General features: G+C 51.2%; 4 protein-coding genes, 1 long non-coding RNA gene and 1 pseudogene across 7 annotated transcripts; 3 read left to right on the top strand and 3 right to left on the bottom strand.

Moving 5' to 3' along the window:
- Window positions 1-203: 203 nt before the first annotated feature.
- On the bottom strand, window positions 204-1,912 carry LOC120661432 (anthocyanidin 3-O-glucosyltransferase 2-like). The gene has a single exon (XM_039940299.1). The coding sequence runs from the start codon at window positions 1,836-1,838 to the stop codon at window positions 396-398; it is 1,443 nt and encodes a 480-aa protein (XP_039796233.1). The 5' UTR covers window positions 1,839-1,912; the 3' UTR covers window positions 204-395.
- A 797-nt stretch (window positions 1,913-2,709) lies between these two features.
- On the top strand, window positions 2,710-3,845 carry LOC120661430 (momilactone A synthase-like). The gene is made up of 2 exons (XM_039940297.1): window positions 2,710-2,796; window positions 2,910-3,845. The coding sequence occupies exons 1-2, from the start codon at window positions 2,756-2,758 to the stop codon at window positions 3,682-3,684; spliced, it is 816 nt and encodes a 271-aa protein (XP_039796231.1). The 5' UTR covers window positions 2,710-2,755; the 3' UTR covers window positions 3,685-3,845.
- A 214-nt stretch (window positions 3,846-4,059) lies between these two features.
- Window positions 4,060-7,222, bottom strand: LOC120661431. 3 transcript variants are annotated; one of them, XR_005669895.1, is made up of 5 exons: window positions 6,646-7,222; window positions 6,134-6,254; window positions 5,887-6,048; window positions 4,612-4,835; window positions 4,060-4,487 (listed from the first exon to the last, which is right to left on the bottom strand). It is a non-coding gene; the product is annotated as an uncharacterized LOC120661431 (long non-coding RNA). The 3 variants fall into 3 exon arrangements; XR_005669894.1 differs by having other exon boundaries at window positions 6,134-7,222; XR_005669896.1 differs by having other exon boundaries at window positions 4,612-4,824; window positions 6,134-7,222.
- A 521-nt stretch (window positions 7,223-7,743) lies between these two features.
- Window positions 7,744-8,599, top strand: LOC120661429 (annotated as a pseudogene).
- Window positions 8,600-11,595: 2,996 nt separating this feature from the next.
- On the bottom strand, window positions 11,596-13,440 carry LOC120661428 (anthocyanidin 3-O-glucosyltransferase 2-like). Its single transcript, XM_039940296.1, has one exon. The coding sequence runs from the start codon at window positions 13,191-13,193 to the stop codon at window positions 11,721-11,723; it is 1,473 nt and encodes a 490-aa protein (XP_039796230.1). The 5' UTR covers window positions 13,194-13,440; the 3' UTR covers window positions 11,596-11,720.
- A 4,361-nt stretch (window positions 13,441-17,801) lies between these two features.
- Window positions 17,802-19,594, top strand: LOC120661426 (anthocyanidin 3-O-glucosyltransferase 2-like). The gene has a single exon (XM_039940295.1). The coding sequence runs from the start codon at window positions 17,899-17,901 to the stop codon at window positions 19,351-19,353; it is 1,455 nt and encodes a 484-aa protein (XP_039796229.1). The 5' UTR covers window positions 17,802-17,898; the 3' UTR covers window positions 19,354-19,594.
- Window positions 19,595-20,132: the final 538 nt, after the last annotated feature.

Below are 20,132 nucleotides of genomic sequence, written 5' to 3'. Positions count from 1 at the left end.
CCCAGAGGCAACTGCATGGGCGTGCGCCATTCTGTCATGGCGGCGCGGCGAAAGGGCAGCGGCGCGGCCAAGGGGCGGCTGCGCAGCACGGCGACTCGGGGAGACACTGACTTGCGTCTGGCAGCCAGTCGCCGAGAGATCGACAAGGAGAGGCGGCACTGGGAGACCGTCGCTGCTAGGGCGGACGGACGAAGTCAGCAAACTAAGGGGCTGATTTGCAAAAACTTGTGATTACCAGATGGAGGGGCGGGCGTTCATCTGCAAAATTACGCAATCTCCATCATTAACCACCCGATTAGCATCTAGTGGATCAGATTAAAGGTTTCCATGGTTGCACAGGACGCCCGGTTTGCACTGGATAAGCTGCCGACTGATCCAGCTACCAATTTTGATCATCAACACAACTCATGGTCACATGTGCTAACCACTGCGCCTTTGTAAAGCTGCTCTGCTAGCCTATGCAGCGAAGCGTCGGACGAGCCACCCTCCTCCACGGCGTTCCTGCACGCGGCCATCATCTCCATGGCCTTCTCCCTCGCCTTCCTCCCCTCCTCGCCGCCGCCCATCAGCTCCTTCACCGCTCGCTCCAGCTCCGCGGCCTCCACGAAGTTGTCCCGCTTCCTGTCCACCTTCATCGCCACGGCGACGCCCATGGCGGCCACCAGCGTGAACGTGTTCATGTGCTGCTCGGCGTACAGCGGCCACGGGGCCAGCGGCACGCCGTGCCACAGGCTCTCGACGGTGGAGTTCCACCCGCAGTGCGTGACGAAACCCCCCACCGCGGCGTGGGCAAGGATCTCCCTCTGCGGCGCCCACGTCAGCCACACCAGGCCTCTATCCTTGGTCCTCTCGAGGAACCCGTCGGGGAGCAGCTCGGCGAGGTTCGCGTCCGTTGGGTGCCGCGCGCCGGGCGCCGGCGGGCCGCGCAGCACCCAGAGGAAGCGGTGGCCGCTGCGCTCCAGGCCGCGGGCAATCTCGTGCGCCTGCGGCGCGGCGAAGAAGCCTAGGCTGCCGAAGCAGAGGAGCGCCACGGAGGCCGGGGGCTGTGCGTCGAGCCACCGCACGCACTCGTGCGGCTGCTCAGGGGGCGGCGTGAACGAGATCACGGGGCCAATCGGATAGACCGCCGGGGCACGGACGCCGCGCGTGCACCGTCCGTCGGCGATGGCAGCAAGCGCGCTCGGCTCGAGCTCGGCGGCCGTGTTGATGATGATGCCGTCGGCCTCCGCGAAGTGCCTGCCATGGTACACGAACCACGTGTAATTCGGGTTGTTCTTGTCCATCACTGGATTCGGGAGCGAGGACGGCGGCACCGGCGGCAGCCCGGGCACGTCCACGGCGCCCTCCATCTCCTCGAACTCGACCGTCACCTCTTCGTGGAGCGCCGGCAGGCGCAGCATGAGCGCCAGCATCGCGGCGTTGGTGGTGAAGTAGACGTAGGCCGGCACGGCGAGGTCGCGGGACACGTCGAGCAGCGCGGTGCAGAAGAAGTCGAGGACGAGCGCGGCCACGGGGCACGGGAGGGCGGCGACCGCCGCCCTGACGCCGGGCGAGTGCATCTGCACGAACCGGGAGAGGAACTCCTCGATGCCGCGGGAATCCGTCGGGGGTTCCACGGCGGGGAGGTGGACGAAGCGGACGTCGAGGCCGGAGGCCTCCTCCCGGCGGATGTGGCCTTGGACCTCGGCCGCGAGCTGCTCCGTGGGCGGGGGCATGACGAGCATGGTGAGCGAGAGCTTGCCGCCGGCGCGGGCGAGCAGCCGCTTGCCGGCCTCGAGCAGGGACATGAGGTGGCCGGCGCTCCACAGGGGCAGCAAGACGACGGTCGGGGTCGCCATGGATGGATGAGGATTCGGACCTGGGGAAAGAGGCCTCGGCGTTGCGAATTCTCGGGACACAAGAAGAAAGTGCAATGGACGGTCGGTGACGGTGGGTGGCGCACGAGAGGTGCATTTAAATATTCAATATACTATACACCATGGAGAGAGCGCCCTAAGAGCAACCGGCTGTCCTCGGAGCGACACGTGTCCCCAGCCTTGGAGAGAGAAGCCCGACACGGCCTATGAATTTGCCGCTCCCACCTACCGAACCAACCAAATAAAACCTACGGCCCATATACTACATGTTCCGACGCAACAGTCAGCCCATTCATGTCCTGGAGAGAGGAAGCCGACACGGGATATGGATTTGGCTCATACGCAACAATCAAAGTATATATAACTATCAACACATCAACTATTTTTACTCCATATTTTCAAGTGGACGCGGCGTAGCGCGCAATTCAGCTAGTGGTTTTACACGAGTCAAGTCCTCTCCTCACAGCAACAGCTATTTAAAGGAGAAATTACTCAGCCACAACGGCCAAGACAAGCCCAAATAGATCGGCCCAGATACTCCTCACTTGAATCAATCGCAACACGCCCTTCTCGAGCCGACGCATGTGTCATTAATTAATTAAGTAATTTGTTGTTGTTGGCACAGTGCAGTTGGTGCCACGCGTACCCACACAATTGGTCAGTCGTCGTGCAAGTCTGCAAGAGTTGACAAAAATCGTCCAGTTTTCCAAGCATGCTTTCTGACCGATTGGCTATGGTGCGCATCTTTTCGTCGCACATGTCCGAATCCGCACACAATTCTTCTTCAACACGAAAACAATAATCTCGAGTTTGTATAAATAGGACGATAAAAACCTTCAGAAAAGCATCCACTTCCCGGGCAGAACAGCAAAAGGAATCCAAGTGGTTGGTGGTGAGCCATGGCAAGCAGCTCCCAAGAAGTTCCTGCCGCTGCGAGGAAGTAGGAACCACATTTTTTTTTGTTCTTTTTGCCCTTTTGTTTTTGCGAGTTGTCATAGATGATAGATGCACCTCGCTCCTCGCATTGATGATTTGTCGTGCGCGTCGTTGCAGGCTGGAGGGCAAGGTGGCGGTGATCACCGGCGGCGCGAGCGGCATCGGCGCGTGCACGGCGCGGCTGTTCGTGAAGCACGGCGCCCGCGTCGTGGTCGCCGACATCCAGGACGAGCTCGGCGCGAGCCTCTGCGCCGAGCTCGGCCCGGAGAACTCCAGCTACGTGCACTGCGACGTGTCCGACGAGGCCGACGTCGCCGGCGCCGTGGACCACGCCGTGGCTAGGTTCGGGGGGCTGGACGTCATGCTCAACAACGCCGGCATCTCCGGCGAGATGTGCTTCAGCATCCGGGACGGCGCCAAGGAGGAGCTGGAGCGCGTGCTGGCCGTGAACGTGGTGGGCCCGTTCCTGGGCACGAAGCACGCGGCGCGGGTGATGGTGCCCGCTCGCCGGGGCTGCATCATCTCCACGTCGAGCTTGGTGTCGGCGGTGGGCGGCGCGGGGCCGCACGCGTACACGACCTCGAAGCACGCCCTGGTGGGGCTCATGAAGAACGCGGCGGCGGAGCTGGGCCGGCACGGGATCCGCGTCAACTGCGTCGCCCCCGCGGCGGTCGCCACGTCGATTGCGCCCCCGGGGATCGGCGGCGTGGACGTCGATGCGCTCATGGAGGCCGCGGCGAACCTCAAGGGCGTGGGCCTCAAGGTGGACGACGTCGCCGCCGCGATGCTTTTCCTCGCAAGCGACGACGCCCGGTACGTGAGCGGGCAGAACCTGCTCGTCGACGGCGGCTTCTCCGTCGTCAACCCGTCCCTAGGTTTCTTCAGGGACTGAGATGGTTACCCAAGATCGACACATACTTGCAAGCACGCGTTTCTAGAATGAGAAGGGAAGAAGATATACAGTTTTCATTACCCTGAAATTTGTATTTTCCAAAAAAAATTCGCATTATCAAATTCGATTTTTCATTATCCTACAATGCCAGCTTTTCAGAATTTTGTGTGAATATTTGAGGGGTGTTTTCCTGATCTTTTAATGAGAACATTAAGCCAGCAGAGCGCCCCAAGACAATTTTGCTTTGGCCCAGGCTAGTGGATCGAAGACTCGAGAGGCCGAAAGAAGAAACGGCCCACACTGTGGGAGACGGCAGTGGCCCAGTACATGAGCCGGCCGGCCAAATTGTACATGAGACGGCAGCAACCTCAGACCTGTACACTGTCACTCTGTCAGTTCTTCTATTATATTTTCTACAACTGACGACATATAGGGTACACACACTGTATTATGCGCACAAATACAGGATCATCATGTCTTTTTCCTCGCAATACATGAGGCGGCGACACACAATGCAGTTTTTTCTATGCCCAGACTATGGAAAATGACATGGCACCAGCTTAGGTGATGGCTTCAGTTAAGCTTGCAGCTGCACTAACTCCATCTCCATCCAAGTCCATATGACTTCATCCTACACAACACAAGGGGATGATATCCATGGATAGCCATTGAGAATGGTCACATCTGCTTGGGTTTAGAATTGCAAACATGCCACGGTGATTGGACATCTCTCTGAAGATGAGCATCCATCATGGGGCTGAAGGCTGATGTTGCGTTCTGATCTTCCCATACTGCCTGTCTACCTGCAATCCGATTGCTTGCATTAATCATATATTCCAAGCTAACAATAATCTTGTGTCGCCATAGATAGCTGTAATCCAAGCAAGGAATTAATATGATCGCTGTGCTCTAGCAGTATCATGATACCTATCACCGGCTTCAGATGTTCCCAGTGCCGATTGCCGAAGTCCTATGATTGTTGCTTTGTTGGAAGAAGTCTGGTTTTCTCAAGATTCGCAGGCTCAGTAATGATCAGATATGTGATTTTGACAGGATGAATGAACAAATATGACTATGAACCAAGGACAAACCCACAGTATTCTGGTGTCCAGTCTTTGGCTGCTCTGAGATCCATGGGTCCTGCAAGAAAACTGTGGCTGCATTAACACCCTCCATTCTGGAATCCAGCACATTAATGTTAAATGCAGAGCAAAAGATAAATATAACACATTGGTAGGCTCAGTGTTCAACATTTTATTTGCGCGTTAGATTTGATGAAATGCACATAGTCCTGTTTCTGGACCAATTAAAGACTTAGCACTTCTGGCAATGACATGATGTGTAAATAGCAGTAACCCAGAACTCACAAGTATAAATTAGCAAACACAAGTCCATTACATATTTCATATTTGTGTATAAAAGTCTGCACGAAGAAATATGCAGGCTTCATATTACTCTTCTACTTGGCTGAAATCCCCAAATTATCTTCCTAATACAACCATTCAAAAATAGTATGCCGTGGGTGTTGTGCTGTCTATTGCACGGCCATCATATCCAAGTACAAAATAAAGCAGACCCCATATGTGTTGTACTAAACAGCTTCTAATGCACTACAGAAAAGAAACAATGGACCAGTACCGTAAGTAAGATTTCCGTGGCATAAACCCCATAAATGTAAATTTTCAAAAAATTGAATCCTGAAGTGGACTTCGAAATTGTCAGAACAATTGATCAGAACTCATACAACAGACAGACTAAGGCAGTACTCCAGTGCATTCCGTATAAATTGACTGTGTTATTACTCTACTGTCTTTTTGGGAAGAAGCCATTATGCTATATATATTATGTTCTTACCCCAACATTCTCACCAACATTAACTATCTGCAAGGGGCATTTACTGACATCCATTATTAGATTATTTCTTCAATTTCAGTGACAAGTGAACCAGTCTACATCTATAAAATACGCAAGGCAACCACTTGTAACTGTAAATATGCCAATGGGTCATGTTCTTCTAGATACCAGTACATGTGGTGTAAGTTTTGTAACCGTGAAAGTGCCTGAATTCATTCTGGTAGATATTTATATTGGTACATGGTCATATGAACCTATTATGTGATTCATTACCCTTATCACCGGTCAATTTCTAGTGGACAATCATTCAAAAAAAAATTCTAGTGGACAAGAAGAGCTGTATCATACCATCTACTTGTATAGTTGCATAAATGAGAGCTGGAGGCTGTATGGGGAGCGTTGATAGGAGGGAAGATGGCATCGCCATTAAGGCATTAACTAAGCACATGCATGTACCCCCACCACCACCAAAGCTCATCAGGGTGAATCGCTCAGCAATGAGTACACTGCCTACAAGCTCAGGCAGGGAGAATTTGTTGGAAAAAGAGCAGAAAGAGCAGGCACAGCTCGAGAAATGCCCGTTACCGATACCGACATGTTCTAGGCCGTCTGATTCAACACTTGGACCTCTACTTGGCGAAATGCAAAGTGGGTCCATGAACCCTGTGCCCATCCTCTACATAGTTTCATAATGCGGCGATTCATATACCTTGTACCTGTAGATTCATGAATCAGATCAGGACCTCCAATACCGTGTTACTGAAGGAAGAAACTCGGCACATGCTGGACCATGACGACAATAAAGTGAGTAGATAGGGAGGGCCAGTCTATAGTACCAATGTGAGACATAGACAGAGCAAACCAATATTGACAGTTATTTAAACTGTTTGTATCAAAATGATCAATAATTATATTGCACCGACTTACTTAACCTAGAGATGAAATAGTACGAAAAAATAAAGCACTGAAGCTTCATATCTTGACCAAATCAATTGGGCCACTCTAAAAACTGTCTTTTGTGGAAATGTTAGGTTAGAAAACTAAATGTGACTTCTGCAGATTGATCAGATACCCAAGAAGAAGATGAAGGTCACGTCTCTAGCTTACATGCTATGACATTGAATACGCTCCATGTGCAGTCCCGGGCACTGAGTATGGCAAGTATGTCAGGTACTCAGGTGTTGGGCAATAGTGGAAGAACTGCAACAGGTTTAGTTGGTTGGAAGCTTACAGGCTCACAGTTGATGCAGAAGGGTCCCAGGTGCCGGGATAAATCTGTACCAGACAAACTCAGTACATGCTTGGTAACTTGTAAGTTTCCCAGAACATGCTAGGCAACTAGAAAGTTTCCCAGAACATTATTGAACAATTGTATGTTCGACTAAATTACTTCACCCATCCAAGCCCAAGAAAGGAAAAGTTTGCTTGTCAAATACTGTAAGTTCAGAAATCATTCCAAGCTAAGTTGATGTTAGTTTAAATTTTGTGGTTTGACGTACAAAGTTAATCTCAAGCTCAAAGTGAAAACAGAAGTAAAAAAAGTTTTTTTTGAAAAATCTCAATATCTGCATCTTTTTTTGTTACACATTCTTCTAAGATAATTTATAACACTCTCCTCTCACCGATTTCAGAAAAGTTGTTATAGCCAGCTTTTCATAGGAAGCTTATATGAACTTTTCAGATATTCAACAAAAGACACCCCCCCTCCCCCCCCCCCCCCCCCCCCCCCGACACTAGTAGCATTCTCATCTCACCCAGAGGCAACTTTTTCTATGCCAAAACCTACAACTGGTGACTTACACATAACACATCTATCTGCTCAACTATCCATGTATACTCTCCAATTGCAGCAAACATGATAAACAACCAGGGTCCTTTTGTTTGTATTGAGTTTTACCTTTTGTTTGTATTGAGACAGAAAATCGATTCAAAGTAAAAAGCAGTATGAACAACCCATAACCAGTGGAAACTGGAAAGACTCCAAGTCCCAACCGGTCACATGACATCAATTCAATGGGCCCATCTTATAGTCTACACAAGATATTTAGCAGTGCTGCAAAATTAACCCCGAGAAGAGGACCCTACAGGTTTTATGACCATTATATGTTGCAATGTCCTTAATATACAATGGCAAGATGGAAAATTCCTTACATGATGAGGCACAGTTTGACAAGGCATTTCCTATATAATGGCAGCCATGCATTGCAAAACCATACAAAGCTACCCAAAACTGCTTCAGAGAAAAGAAGAAGAAAAAAGAAGCTAGTGAGAGAGAAAAGAGATTGTCCATAGACAATGGCTCTTACAGCCGATGAACTCAAGGCCAAGGCTGAGGTCTACTATGGTGATGACATCTGCCAACAGTGCACCCAGCTCTTGCTCAAGGAAGCAGGCCTCCCCAATGGTCTGCTTCCATTGAAGGACCTAATTGAGTGTGGTTATGTCCAGGAAACTGGATATGTATGGCTCAAGCAAAAGAAGAGGGTTGACCATGTCTTCCAGAGTTTAGGAAGGATGGTCTCCTATGGCACAGAGATCACTGGCTATGCAGAGAAAGGCAGGATCAAGAAGGTAAAAGGGATAAAGACAAGGGAGCTCATGGTGTGGGTCCCAGACTCCCAGTGGAGGAGATTGCCCTTGATCAACCTGCAACTGGGAAACTTATCTGCAAGAGCATTGCTGGGATTACCAAGACCTTCCCTGCATCAGCTTTCCATATCCCAGAGAAGGAGAATCAGAAGATGAATTGTGCTGCACCAAAACCAGTGGTCCTAATGGAGAGAGCTCCACAAGTTGTTAAAAATAACTGACCCTTCTGCGTCCACTAGGATTCGGGTTCGTGGTCATTGTCAACTCTTAGCCCAACATATATCTAAATAATGATTGAAACAGTGTTTACTGTCTGCTTATGTACTTCGAAGGTGACAACCTAAAGTTCATATATACTGCTGTTGTATCAATGCCCTGGCGTGTATTGTCCTGTAAGGCAACCACCCAATTACCTTTTATGTACTACACAGATCTTTATTAGCAATATGAAGCATGCTGTGTGCTTCTATGAGATGCTTTGTTTTTTCTAGTTAATTTGCTGGATCAGAGCCAGAGGACGAGGCATCCACTATCGTAAAACGGCAGATGCGTGATGAGAAGTTCCGTTTCATTGATGATAGCGCCAAATCAGCAAACGAGACGTGGAGTGATGAAATTGAACTTCGCGGTTTGATAGATCATAGATTTATCATGGAGGAGCACTAAGCGTTGCGTGACGTTGTGAAACAAAACTTATTACTGACATTTCGCTCCGTTAAAGATTTGAGATTTTGTTCGGTTTGAAGGGTTTGATGTGGATTGAAAACAGTTGTTGGATGTTGGGAGGATTAAATCCCCGGCGAGTTAAGGCCCCCTTTAACACCTTCCAAACATCAATCCATTTGAGAAGAGGATTAATCAAACAAGCCTACTCTCCTTATTTGGCTTGTCAGCCAACCAGCCAATAGTATTTTACTCTTATACCAAATCAGAATCAGTCACCAGCCAGCAATATTTTTTTCTCATAACAAATCAATACCAGCTGTTGGCAGCCAAAATTGGCAAAGTGCGCCACCGATCTGCCCGACCGGTCTGGCTCTGTGTAATCCGAGTCTGGTTAGATTTGCTTTGTAGAGTCTGTTTGTAATCCGATTTGGAAGGAGTACATCCTCCCCGGCCTATAAATATAAAGGCCACGACGATTGAGGTACTTCTACCCAATCAAATTAATCAATCTACTATTTTCTTGTTTTCCTCAAACTCTAGATTTTCCAATCTCGTGTTGTTCTTTGCTCGTCTCTACGATGTTCAAAGGCGTCTTGGGTGACCTGCCGACCTCAAGACAACCCTAGATGTGCGAGCTCCGACGGGTCCCTTCCGAGCTCGTGGCCCTAGGTCTTCGTGAAGCCTCTCTGCGCCCAACCGGTCTGACCGGTCGTCAGGAATCTTCGTCAGGTTCTGATCGTTGCGATCCGCGCGTTCTATCGCTCATGTGTTGATCAATTTAGCGTCAACACCAGCCACAGGCAAGCGAAAGTGAAAGTAAAAGATTAGCATCAAGCTACAATGCTATGGTAAAACATGAATGGTGGCGTAGTAGCAGTAGTAGTAGAAAACAGGTTCAGGGGCAGGAAAGTACAGTTGAATTTGTTCTAGTTGATTGTCTGGTGACAGAGCAGAAAACAGGTTCATGAGCAGGAAAGCACAGTTGAATTTGTTCTAGTTGATTGTCTGGTGACAGAGCGTCCTGTGCATACATCTAGGCCTCGTTTAGTTTCAAAATTCCAAAAAAAAATTGTAGTACCTGCATGGAGCACTAAATCTAGATGAAATAAAAAAATAATTACACAGTTTGCTTGTAAATTGCGAGACGAATCTAATGAACCTAATTAGGCCGTGATTAGACACTAAACTACTAAGTAAAGCTACAGTAAATATGTGCTAATGGCGAATTAATTAGTCTCATTAGATTCGTCTCGCAGTTTACAGACGAATTCTGTAATTAGTTTTATAATTAATCTATATTTAATACTTAAATGTGAAAAGATTCCCTTTCGAAAATTTTACAGCCTGGAACTAAACAAGGCCCTATTCTCAGCACTCCCTGCATATTTGGACAGCTGCAAACGTTGACTCTCGCCGGAAATTGGGTGCTTTACATCCGTGAGTCTCTGGTAGTCTGGTTGCACATGAAACCGATTTCTGTCCATAACCTAACTGAATTGCTAGGCGACCTGAACATGGTGCTTTGTTCTCCAACTCAAATTCCATTTCATTTCTGGTAGTTTTTCCTTGGCACAAGGGATTAAAAGTTGGAGCTTGGAACTTGCTCGTTTTAATCAACCCCCACTTTTCCACCATGGCATGTGCATGCCTGCGGCTGGGATTTATCAACATTTGTTCTTGACAATCTCCAGTGTGAAGATGGACATGCCATTAGGGCTGTTGTTTGTACCCTTGAAGATGGACATCACACCAGGACTGACTGGTGACTGCCATTTCAGTTCAAACAAACAGTTTGAGTTTCGGAAGCATGATGTGCCGGGAACTGAAAGATGAGATCACATGGAACGCATCAGCATCCAGGCTTCCCAAAGATACCAACGTTTCAAAAATGGCGATAAAAAAGTATGATCACATGGCAAGAGAATTGAGGGTGTGTTTAGTTGGTGAAAAAATAGGTTTTGATACTGTATCACATTTCGTTGTTACTTGACAAATAATATCTAATCATAGACTAATTAGGTTTAGAAAATTCATCTCGTGCTAATCAGTTAGATTGTATAATTAGTTATTTTTTCAACTACATTTAATATTTCATACATGTGTTCGAAAATTCGATATGACAGGTACTGTGCAAACATTTTTGGAAACTAAACAGGGCCACCCGAAAATGGTCACAATATCCATGGATGTCATACGGGCGATCATCTAAGACGACGACATGTCTCCCACTGGTTTTGGGTCGTTAGGATTCTTTCTACTTTGGCCTTTCTAGCCTCTACGGACGAGAAGCCGAGGCCGACGACATCGTATTATCATAGCTCAAATGTTTAGATAGGGCTATTTAGTTGGTGAAAATTTTTTAGATTTTGGAATTGTAGTATTTTCGTTGTTATTTGGCAATTACTCCATCCGCCCTGAAATGTAAGTCGTCCTGGGAATGTATGAATCTGGACATGCAGTTTGTCTAGATTTAGAGAATGTTCAATGAATCTGGTAAAATACCAGAATGACTTACATTTCAGGACAGAGGGAGTAATGTCCAATCATGGATTAATTAGACTTAAAAGATTCGTCTCATCATTTACAGCTAAACTGTGTAATTAGTTATTTTTTAAAATTATATTTAATGCTCCATGTATGTATGTGTCTAAAAATTCAATATGACAGAAAATCTTAAAAAAAATTTGGGAACTAAACATGGCCTAACCCAACAACGGCACGCTCAATCCAAGACACTCTTGGCTCAACCAGCGTTATTTTTTTTTTAAAAAAAGGATCACCCAGTTCCCTACAGAAAGCATATAAAGGTTTGACAGAGAAAAAAAGCGTTTTATTTCGTTTCGAACCCAAATCACAAGATTGAAGCAGCAGCTCTGCCATGGCATCTACCATCGCGACAACGCAACAGCAGAGCACAGGCTGCCCAGCTACGCACGCTGCTGGGCTTCACTATGCTTCGGGATAGACGCGCCGTCGTGGAGCGCCTCGGCGAGCCTCTGCAGCGCGGCGTGCGACGACCCGCCCTCCGCCACGGCGTCCCGGCACACGGCCTTCATCTCCGCGGCCTTCTCCCTCGCCCTCCTCCCCTCCTCTCCCTCGCCGCCCATCAGCGACCGCACCGCGCGCTCCAGCTCGGCCGCCTCCACGAAGTTGTCCCGCTTCCTGTCCACCCGCAGCGGCACGGCCACGCCCATGTCAGCCACCAGCTCGAACGCGTTCAGGTGCTGCTCCGCGTACAGCGGCCACGGCGCCATCGGCACGCCGTGCCACAGGCTCTCTAGCACCGAGTTCCAGCCGCCGTGCGTCACGAACCCGCCCACGGCGGCGTGCGCGAGGATGTCCTTCTGCGGCGCCCACGTCGGCCACACGAGGCCCTTGCCCTTGGTCCTCTCCACGAACCCATCCGGGAGGAGCTCGTCGAGGTTCGCGTCCGTCGGGTGCTCCGACCCGTCCGGGGCGCCGGCGCCCGTCGCGGACGAAGGCGGCCCCCGCAGGACCCACAGGAAGCGGTGGCCGCACCGCTCGAGCGCAGCGGTGATCTCCGCCACCTGCGCCGGCTCGAACCAGCCCATGCTCCCGAAGCAGAGGAACACCACCGACGCCGGCGGCTGCGCGTCCAGCCACGCGACGCACTCGTGCGACGGCGAGCGGTCGCCGAGCGACAGCACGGGGCCGATCGGGTACACCGGCGGCGCGGGGCGCCCCGGCACGCTCCGGCCCGCGGCGACGGCCGCGAGGGGCCCCGGCTCGAGCCCCTCAGCGGTGTTGGCGATGATGCCCGTGGCGTCCATGAAGCGGTCGCCGAGGCGAACGAACCACGTGTAGTTGGGGCTCTTCTTGTCCACCACGGGGCACGGCACGGACGCCGGCGGCAGCGGCGGCAGGCCCGGCACCTCCACGCCCCCCTCCACCTCGTCCAACTCCGCGGCGACCGCCTCGTGCAGCACGGGCAGGTGCAGCATGAACGCGAGCATGGCGCCCGTGGACGACATGAACACGTAGGAGGGCACCCCGAGGTCCCGCGCCACGTCGACCAGCGGCGCGGCGAACATGTCGAGCACGAGCGCGGCGACGGGCCCCGCCATGCCGGCGAGGGCGTCCCGGACGTGCGGCGCGTGGAGGCCGATGTACCGCGCGATGAACTCCTCGACCCCGACGGCGTCCGCGGGGGGCTCCACGGCGGGGAGGCGGTGGAAGCGGATGTCGAGCCCCGACGCGGCCTCGCGGCGCGCGTGCGCCTCCACCTCGGAGGTGGCCTCGGCCGTGGGCGGGCGCATGACGAACAGCGTGATGGAGAAGGCCTTGCCGCTGCTGAGGAGCACGCGCTTGCAGGACTCGAGCATGGACATGAGGTGGCCGGAGCCCCACTCCGGCAGGAGCACCAGCGCCGGCGCCGCCATCGTCGAACCTTCTGCTGATTTGGCCCTGACCAACGCCGAGACTACCGCGGTAGCTAACAAGTTCCCGGGAGCTATAATCTATAGCTAGGAGCCTAGGACAAGACGAATTACGAGTAGGATTGCCAAGCTCCTGAGAGTTCGCCGGACTGGTGAGCAGCCAGTCGATGGCGACCGGGGGTGACCGAGGGACCCGGTCGGGAGACAAATTGATGGCGAGGCGAGGAAGAAACGTGGAAAGAGTACTTTGTTCAGCGGATTCGGCGGTCGGTCGTTATAAACAATCCGAATATGATCCCCACCACACCAATTTTCTGCACTCGCTTGGACTGATTCGAAGGTACCGGTCGCTAGGATGTGCTTGGACTGATTCGAAGGTACCGGTCGCTAGGATGTAAATGGTACGGATATTTTACGATTGTATTTGGATTCGATTCGGTCTGAAAAGATTTTTATTCGTCCGTATTTGATTTCGAGTATTTAATATCCGTAACCAATCTGTTTCAAAATATTCAAAAGTTATATTTTTATGATGTCGACATCCATTACAATTTTATCCGGCAAAAATTAGCACTATTCATATTCGGCTCTGTATTCGAACAAAAATATAAAAACAAATATGATATCAATAATATCTGTCCGTATCCTATCATCCCTACCGGTCGCGGTGCCGCTGAAGCCACGCTGCCTGCCAGTCCCCAGGTTGAGGTTGGGCCGTCGCCGTCCGTGTCATCGAGTCAGTGTCGGTGTCAAAAGTTTCCACCCCGATAAACACGACGAAGGCTTGCCCGTACGATCCGCGTGGAATGCCGGGGAGGCGGGGACGGGCGCCGGCAAAATACCGGCGCCGGCAAAATACCGGGCCGGCCTGATCCTGCAGTGGGTTGTCGGCCCAGGGGCAAGGTCCAGCAGCATCGAAATGCAGTGGGTTGTCGGCCCAGGGGCAAGGTCCAGCAGCACGAACTGTTTGGGCCATCTGCAAGGTAGGCCTGGTATTAGTGACCTGAGGCCCAGGCGCCCATAGCATTAATCTTAAAGAAAAGAAAAAAAATTAATTTACTCCCTTCAAATATAGCCAAAGTATGAATACTCCTCTAAACTATAATTTGATTCAATTTTCCCCCTAAAATACACAATTTATTCCGTTTTACCCTAATATATAATTTATCTTTAAATTTTGAATAGTAGTAGTGGACATCACAATGCATATTAAAAAAATTTATATTTTTTCATCATTATTTTTTATATAATTTTGTACTCCATTGATTAATTTATTATTAAATATCCTAACTATCAAAATAATAATAATAAATATGATGTATTTTTCTAAAATGTGTTATGATGTGTATTATCATCTTATAAAATTTCAGATTAAAACTCCACCAATATGTGGAGAAATAAAAATGACAAATTGTATTAGGGGGTAATTTGAAGCAAAAGGCATAGTTTGGGGTGTAAAATGAACCAAACAATAGTTTAGGAAGAATTTCGAACTTTAGCTATAGTTTAGAGGAGTAATTTAAACGCCCATAGCATGAGAAGCTCAACCCTTTTTTTCAGCTGTAGAAAGTCAAGCATCTCTATCTGTAATAATCATAATATAATATGAATCTAAAAATGTAAATCTTATGATGGTTGCCTTTTCAAAAAAAATCTCATGATGCTCAACAGTACAAATTACTTAGAAATCGGTGGTCATTAACACAAAGTTAGAATAATGACAACTAAACTCACGAGTATAGAGTATCGCATAGGGATCCTTTGGCCTCTACATAGCTGCTGCACTTTTTTTATTTATGAAACAGGAGGGGAGGCTCTCCCCTACTGATTATATATATAAAAAGGTAAATGTTAACTTTAGTCACTGGTGTGTAGGTTCAGCTCCATGTGTCAGTGATTCCACTGTAAAGAAAAGTACTGCAGATAATCCATTTCCATAAGTATCAACATACAACGTTCTTATCTCGAGTCACGGTATAGCATGCAGGGTAGAGGCAGGAATACATGAAGGCAGTGCTTGGTTCATGTGTTCCAGGTAGAGCTGACCATTTATCAGGTTGGATCAGGTAAAAGAACAATATATATTTTTCCTTCGGACCATACCATCCTGACCCGACCATGGAGGCAGATTTTTAGCCCGAGCCCAACCTGACACATAGTCGGTTCGGGTCAAACCCGACTTCTTGTGTATAAAATTTGGGTCGGATCAATTAAGCTCATGTAGTTTTTTTGCCGGGTCGAAAATTTCAGCCCGAGCTCAGCCCATGCATTAATCGGGTCGGGTTGGGTCGAGGTTTTCCTAGATGAGTTGGGTTGGATTTATTGAGTCGGGTAGCTTGTTATCAGGTATAGTTCCGGACCCAATTTTGACTGCCTAGCTATCTTCCGGAGCAATGCGTACGTGGAGATCGATTGAGGATACATGGACTAGTGGGGTTGCTACTAACTGCAGCACCGGCAGCTGCTAGCTGCCCTGGCTCGCTCAGTCCTCGCTCCCATCATGAGTCCATGACAAGCCAGTGATCAGGGGGAACTCAGCTACTAACCCATGCGTATGACGGGGTGAGCTAGCTTAACAGGAAGGAACATATAGTTTGATTTGTAACCAACTGGAGTTTGCATGAGTTTATTTGGTCCATTCAAATCCATGCATGTAGACAGTATTTAATTTCATAAACATAGATGAAAGAAAGGAATCAAATATTTAATTCTATAAACTTAGAGGAATGAAATGAACCAAATAGAGAGGAATCACGGAGATTGAAGGCTGTTGATTTTGGAAAAAGCAAAACTCTGATTAGCTCCCAATGTAGGATGACTTGTCCCTGTCGTTTTTTGTATGCTTCAATGAGCACTTTATACCACCAGGAGAATCAACATTAGCACATCGGCCGCAACATTTCTGTAGAGGAAAAAAAAGAGGATCCAACTAAATAAATATTTGTGAAATATTGTGTAAATACCCAGCAATTCTGATCAAGACAACATGTTGGAATTAGGATAGGTAACAGCTGCTGACCTCCAGAATAGCAGGTGCCGACGACCATGCAATGTGTGATATTATGAAGGGCAGAGAGAATGGGGAACGCCGGCGGCGACGACCAGTAGAACACAGACAATGTGGGATGTGGTGACCTAAGACATGATTCCAACACCCTAATAAATAGCACTTCTTTCTTAACTAACAAAATAAAACCATTATCACAACAAACTTACAACATGGGCAGGAGGTAGACCTTGGTGTTGGATGCGACAACATATTGCTCTTGTGGCATCAGATGCTTGATGCAGGTTTAGCCCCCTTCCAATCGGCGGAGAGATCCTATCTTGGAAGAAGAAATTAGATGATACCAGCTTCTTGGCGCGGCAGCGGCAACAATGAGGTGAACGATTAACCCAATAGGTGTATGGCTTTATAGGCACGGTGATGGAAAGTAAAGAGAGATCATACTTTTGGAAAGGCTTCATGCGGTAATCAGGGCGCCAGCAATTAATCCATTGATTGCTTGATAGAATATTTTAATTTATTTCTTATGGAAAGAATTTTTACTACTTAGTTTATACCTCTCCATTTATACTATCTATTTCCTATTTGCGCATAAGGAAAGAAATATATGGGGATCAATTTTCTTCCTTAATTGCGCGTATGAGTGTGCTCCATACGGCGGGTACACCAGGTGGGTATGTAGAAGGTTTGGTGTAAAAAGTTTTAACATTGAGTAGAAACATTTTACTTCTATCAAAAAATGGGTCTCCACCCTCTTTCGTCAAACCTTTGGATCTGACAATTTGGATCTGACAAGTGGGTTCTCTGTAAGGAGCATGACGAGCCTAATCTTGGTGAAAAAAAATTTCAATTATTTCAATTTTTATAATCTAGACGCGGCCGTTTTATAGTGGGTTCGTCTCCGTTCGAACGAAGCTACTAGCCTACTACTAGTCGAAACTAAGATTCCTGTCTGGCTTGCTACATCTGAATCGACAGAGGGTTCATCCGCCCTCCGTATTCTGCCAATCCGCCAGCCCCGCTCGCCGGATCTTGTAGCCCTACACGTCGTAGGACAAAAAAAGTTAGCACATAGGGCCGCTCAACAACAGTCACTTTGTTCGTTTGGCTGTGGCTGTCTGGTTGGTAGCTGGTGCTATTTTGTTATGAGAGAAAAATATTTTTTGCTGGCTGGTAGCTGGTGCTGATTTGGTGTGAGAGAAAAACACTGATTGCGTGAGAACTCGTCATTATAGCTCGTTTAGCTCCGGTGCTCACGACGGCTCGATAGCAGCAGCTGGGTCAATGGCGAAACGTTACGTCAACGTCGTCGTCGTCCCTGAGCCCGGCTCCGTCCGACCTCTGCCCAGTGCCACGCACCTCACGTGTCGTCGGCTCTCAGCTCGTCGCGCGCGGCTGAGTGTGACGGAAGCCGGGACGTGGCCAGGCTGACGCTTGGGGCAGTCGCCGAACCGCAGGACGGTGGCGCTGCGCGCTATCCATGCCAGCTCGGAAGCGAATACACGGTGGCTGCGCGACACAGTGGCGCGCAGCGCTCTTCTTATTCTGGCCCCTACCGGGCTACCGGCAAGGAGTCATATTCCTCGCGTTAACCAATCCGGAGATTGACATAAATAGAAGAGGCTTGCGATTCGGCTGCGCGCTTGTTGGGGACGGAGAGCTCGTGTAGTTAGCTAGGTCTAGGTAGCGCAGGGAGGTGAAATGGCGAGCCTCAACGTGCTGCTCCTCCCTGAGCCCGGCTCCGGCCACCTCATGTCGCTCATCGAAGCCGGGAAGCGCCTGCTGGGCCACGGCGGTCGCCACGCCCAGGAGTTCACGGTGACCGTCCTCGTCGTGCGGCCGCCGACGCCGGAGTCCGCGTCGGAGGTGGACGCGCACGTCCGGCGCGTCGAGGAGTCCGGCACTGGCGTCCGGTTCCACCACCTCCCCGCCGAGGCGCCCCCGACGGATTGCGGCGGCAACCTGCAGGAGTTCAAGTCGCGGTACCTACAGCTCTACAAGCCGCACGTGAGGGCCGCGGCGCGGGAGCTCCGCGCCTCGGCGCTCGTGATCGACTTCTTCGCCACCACCGTGCTCGACGTGGCGCGGGAGCTCGCCGTGCCGGCGTACGTCTACTTCACCTCCACGGCCGGGCTGCTCGCGCTCACGCTGCGGCTGCCGGCCCTGGAGCGGGAGGTCGACATCGACTTCGAGGCGTACGAGGGCACGGTGGACGTTCCGGGCCTGCCGCCCGTGCCCGCGGGCTCTATCCCCGGGTTCATAGGCCGCAAGAGCAGCCCCAGCTTCACGTGGTTCGTGTACCACGGCAGGCGGTTCATGGACGCCGACGGCATCATCGTCAACACGGTGGCCGAGCTCGAGCCGGGGCTCCTCGCCGCGATAGCCGAGGGCCGGTGCGTGCCGGGACGACGGCCGGCGCCGCCGCTGTACCCGATCGGCCCGGTGCTGGACCTCGGTGCGAGAGAGGGCGCGTCCGACGAGGCGTGCGTCCGGTGGCTCGACGCGCAGCTGCGGGCGACGGTGGTGTTCCTGTGCTTCGGGAGCCTGGGGTGGTTCGACGCCGCCAAGGCGCGCGAGGTCGCCGCTGGGCTGGAGCGGAGTGGGCACCGGTTCCTGTGGGCGCTGCGCGGCCCTCCCGCAGCCGGGTCGCGGCACCCGTCGGACGCCGACCTGGACGCGCTCCTCCCGGAGGGGTTCCTGGAGCGGACCGAGGGCAGGGGCCTCGTGTGGCCCCGGTGGGCGCCGCAGAAGGCGGTGCTCGCCCACCCGGCCGTGGGCGGCTTCGTGACGCACTGCGGGTGGAACTCGACGCTGGAGAGCCTGTGGCACGGCGTCCCGCTGGCGCCGTGGCCGCTGTACGCGGAGCAGCACCTGAACGCGTTCGAGCTCGTGGCCGACATGGGCGTGGCCGTGCCGCTGCAGGTGGACAGGAAGCGGGACAACTTCGTGGAGGCCGCGGAGCTGGAGCGCGCGGTGCGGAGCCTGATGGACGGCGGGTCGGAGGAGGGGCGGAGGGCGCGGGAGAAGGCCGCGGAGATGAAGGCCGCGTGCCGGAAGGCCGTGGCGGAGGGCGGGTCGTCGCACGCCGCGCTGGAGAGGCTGCGGGAGGCGATCCGCGAGGGTGCGGCCGCGGGGGCGGGGACGGCGACCGCATAGGCTCGTTTGTTCCGGACGTTGGCACGTGCACGTACGTTCATCGGCGGCGTCCGCTTCGTGATGAATGGGGACGTCCGCTGTCTGGGCTTGCGGGCGTCGAGACTCACGGCGTGCAGCTGCAGCAGCTTATGGTCCTAGTAGGGTCTTGGGTGTATTGCGTTGTCTGATCTGATACTAGAGCGGTGGTCATGGATGTTCTGCTCGGTGGCATCTACATCCAGTGATTACCTCGCTATCTCTATATATCTTGTTTCCCGCTCCATCTCCACGGCATCCTTTGCTCAAGCAACTCCTGCGCTGAGCCTTTATCATTCAGAAAAGGCATTCAGAAAAGGAACTATGCCGGCGGCGGCGAGCCAGGTTATCGCCTTAGAGCAACTCCAACAGAATGTCTAAAACGTATTCCATCGTTAAAAAAAATGAAAAAGCACTCCAAAACCCGTTCCAACAGAGTCGTCATCCTCCTCGTCTCGGTATCCCGGTCTCCATTCCTTCCGCCCCGCTCGGCAACTTTGCAGATGGATTTTGCCTCGCCAACTCCCTCCCGCGCGCGCGGGAGGTCCTCGTCGGGTCCTCGTCGTCCGCCAAGCCAGTTCGTCGACATCCAGCCCAAGTGGACGGTGAAGGAGCAGATCCCCTTCTCCTCCCTCTCCGGCGACGAGCTCGAGGACGGCGGCGCCGAGCATCCCTGCCGGGCCCATCTCCCACGCGGAGCTGCTCCCCATCGGCCCAATCTCCCCGCACGGAGCTCGGTCACCGGCGCGGCTCGTCTCTAGCTC

Source organism: Panicum virgatum, chromosome 2N (assembly GCF_016808335.1).
Source record: "Panicum virgatum strain AP13 chromosome 2N, P.virgatum_v5, whole genome shotgun sequence".
Classification (NCBI taxonomy): domain Eukaryota; kingdom Viridiplantae; phylum Streptophyta; class Magnoliopsida; order Poales; family Poaceae; genus Panicum; species Panicum virgatum.
This window is presented reverse-complemented; position numbering and strand designations above follow the sequence as displayed.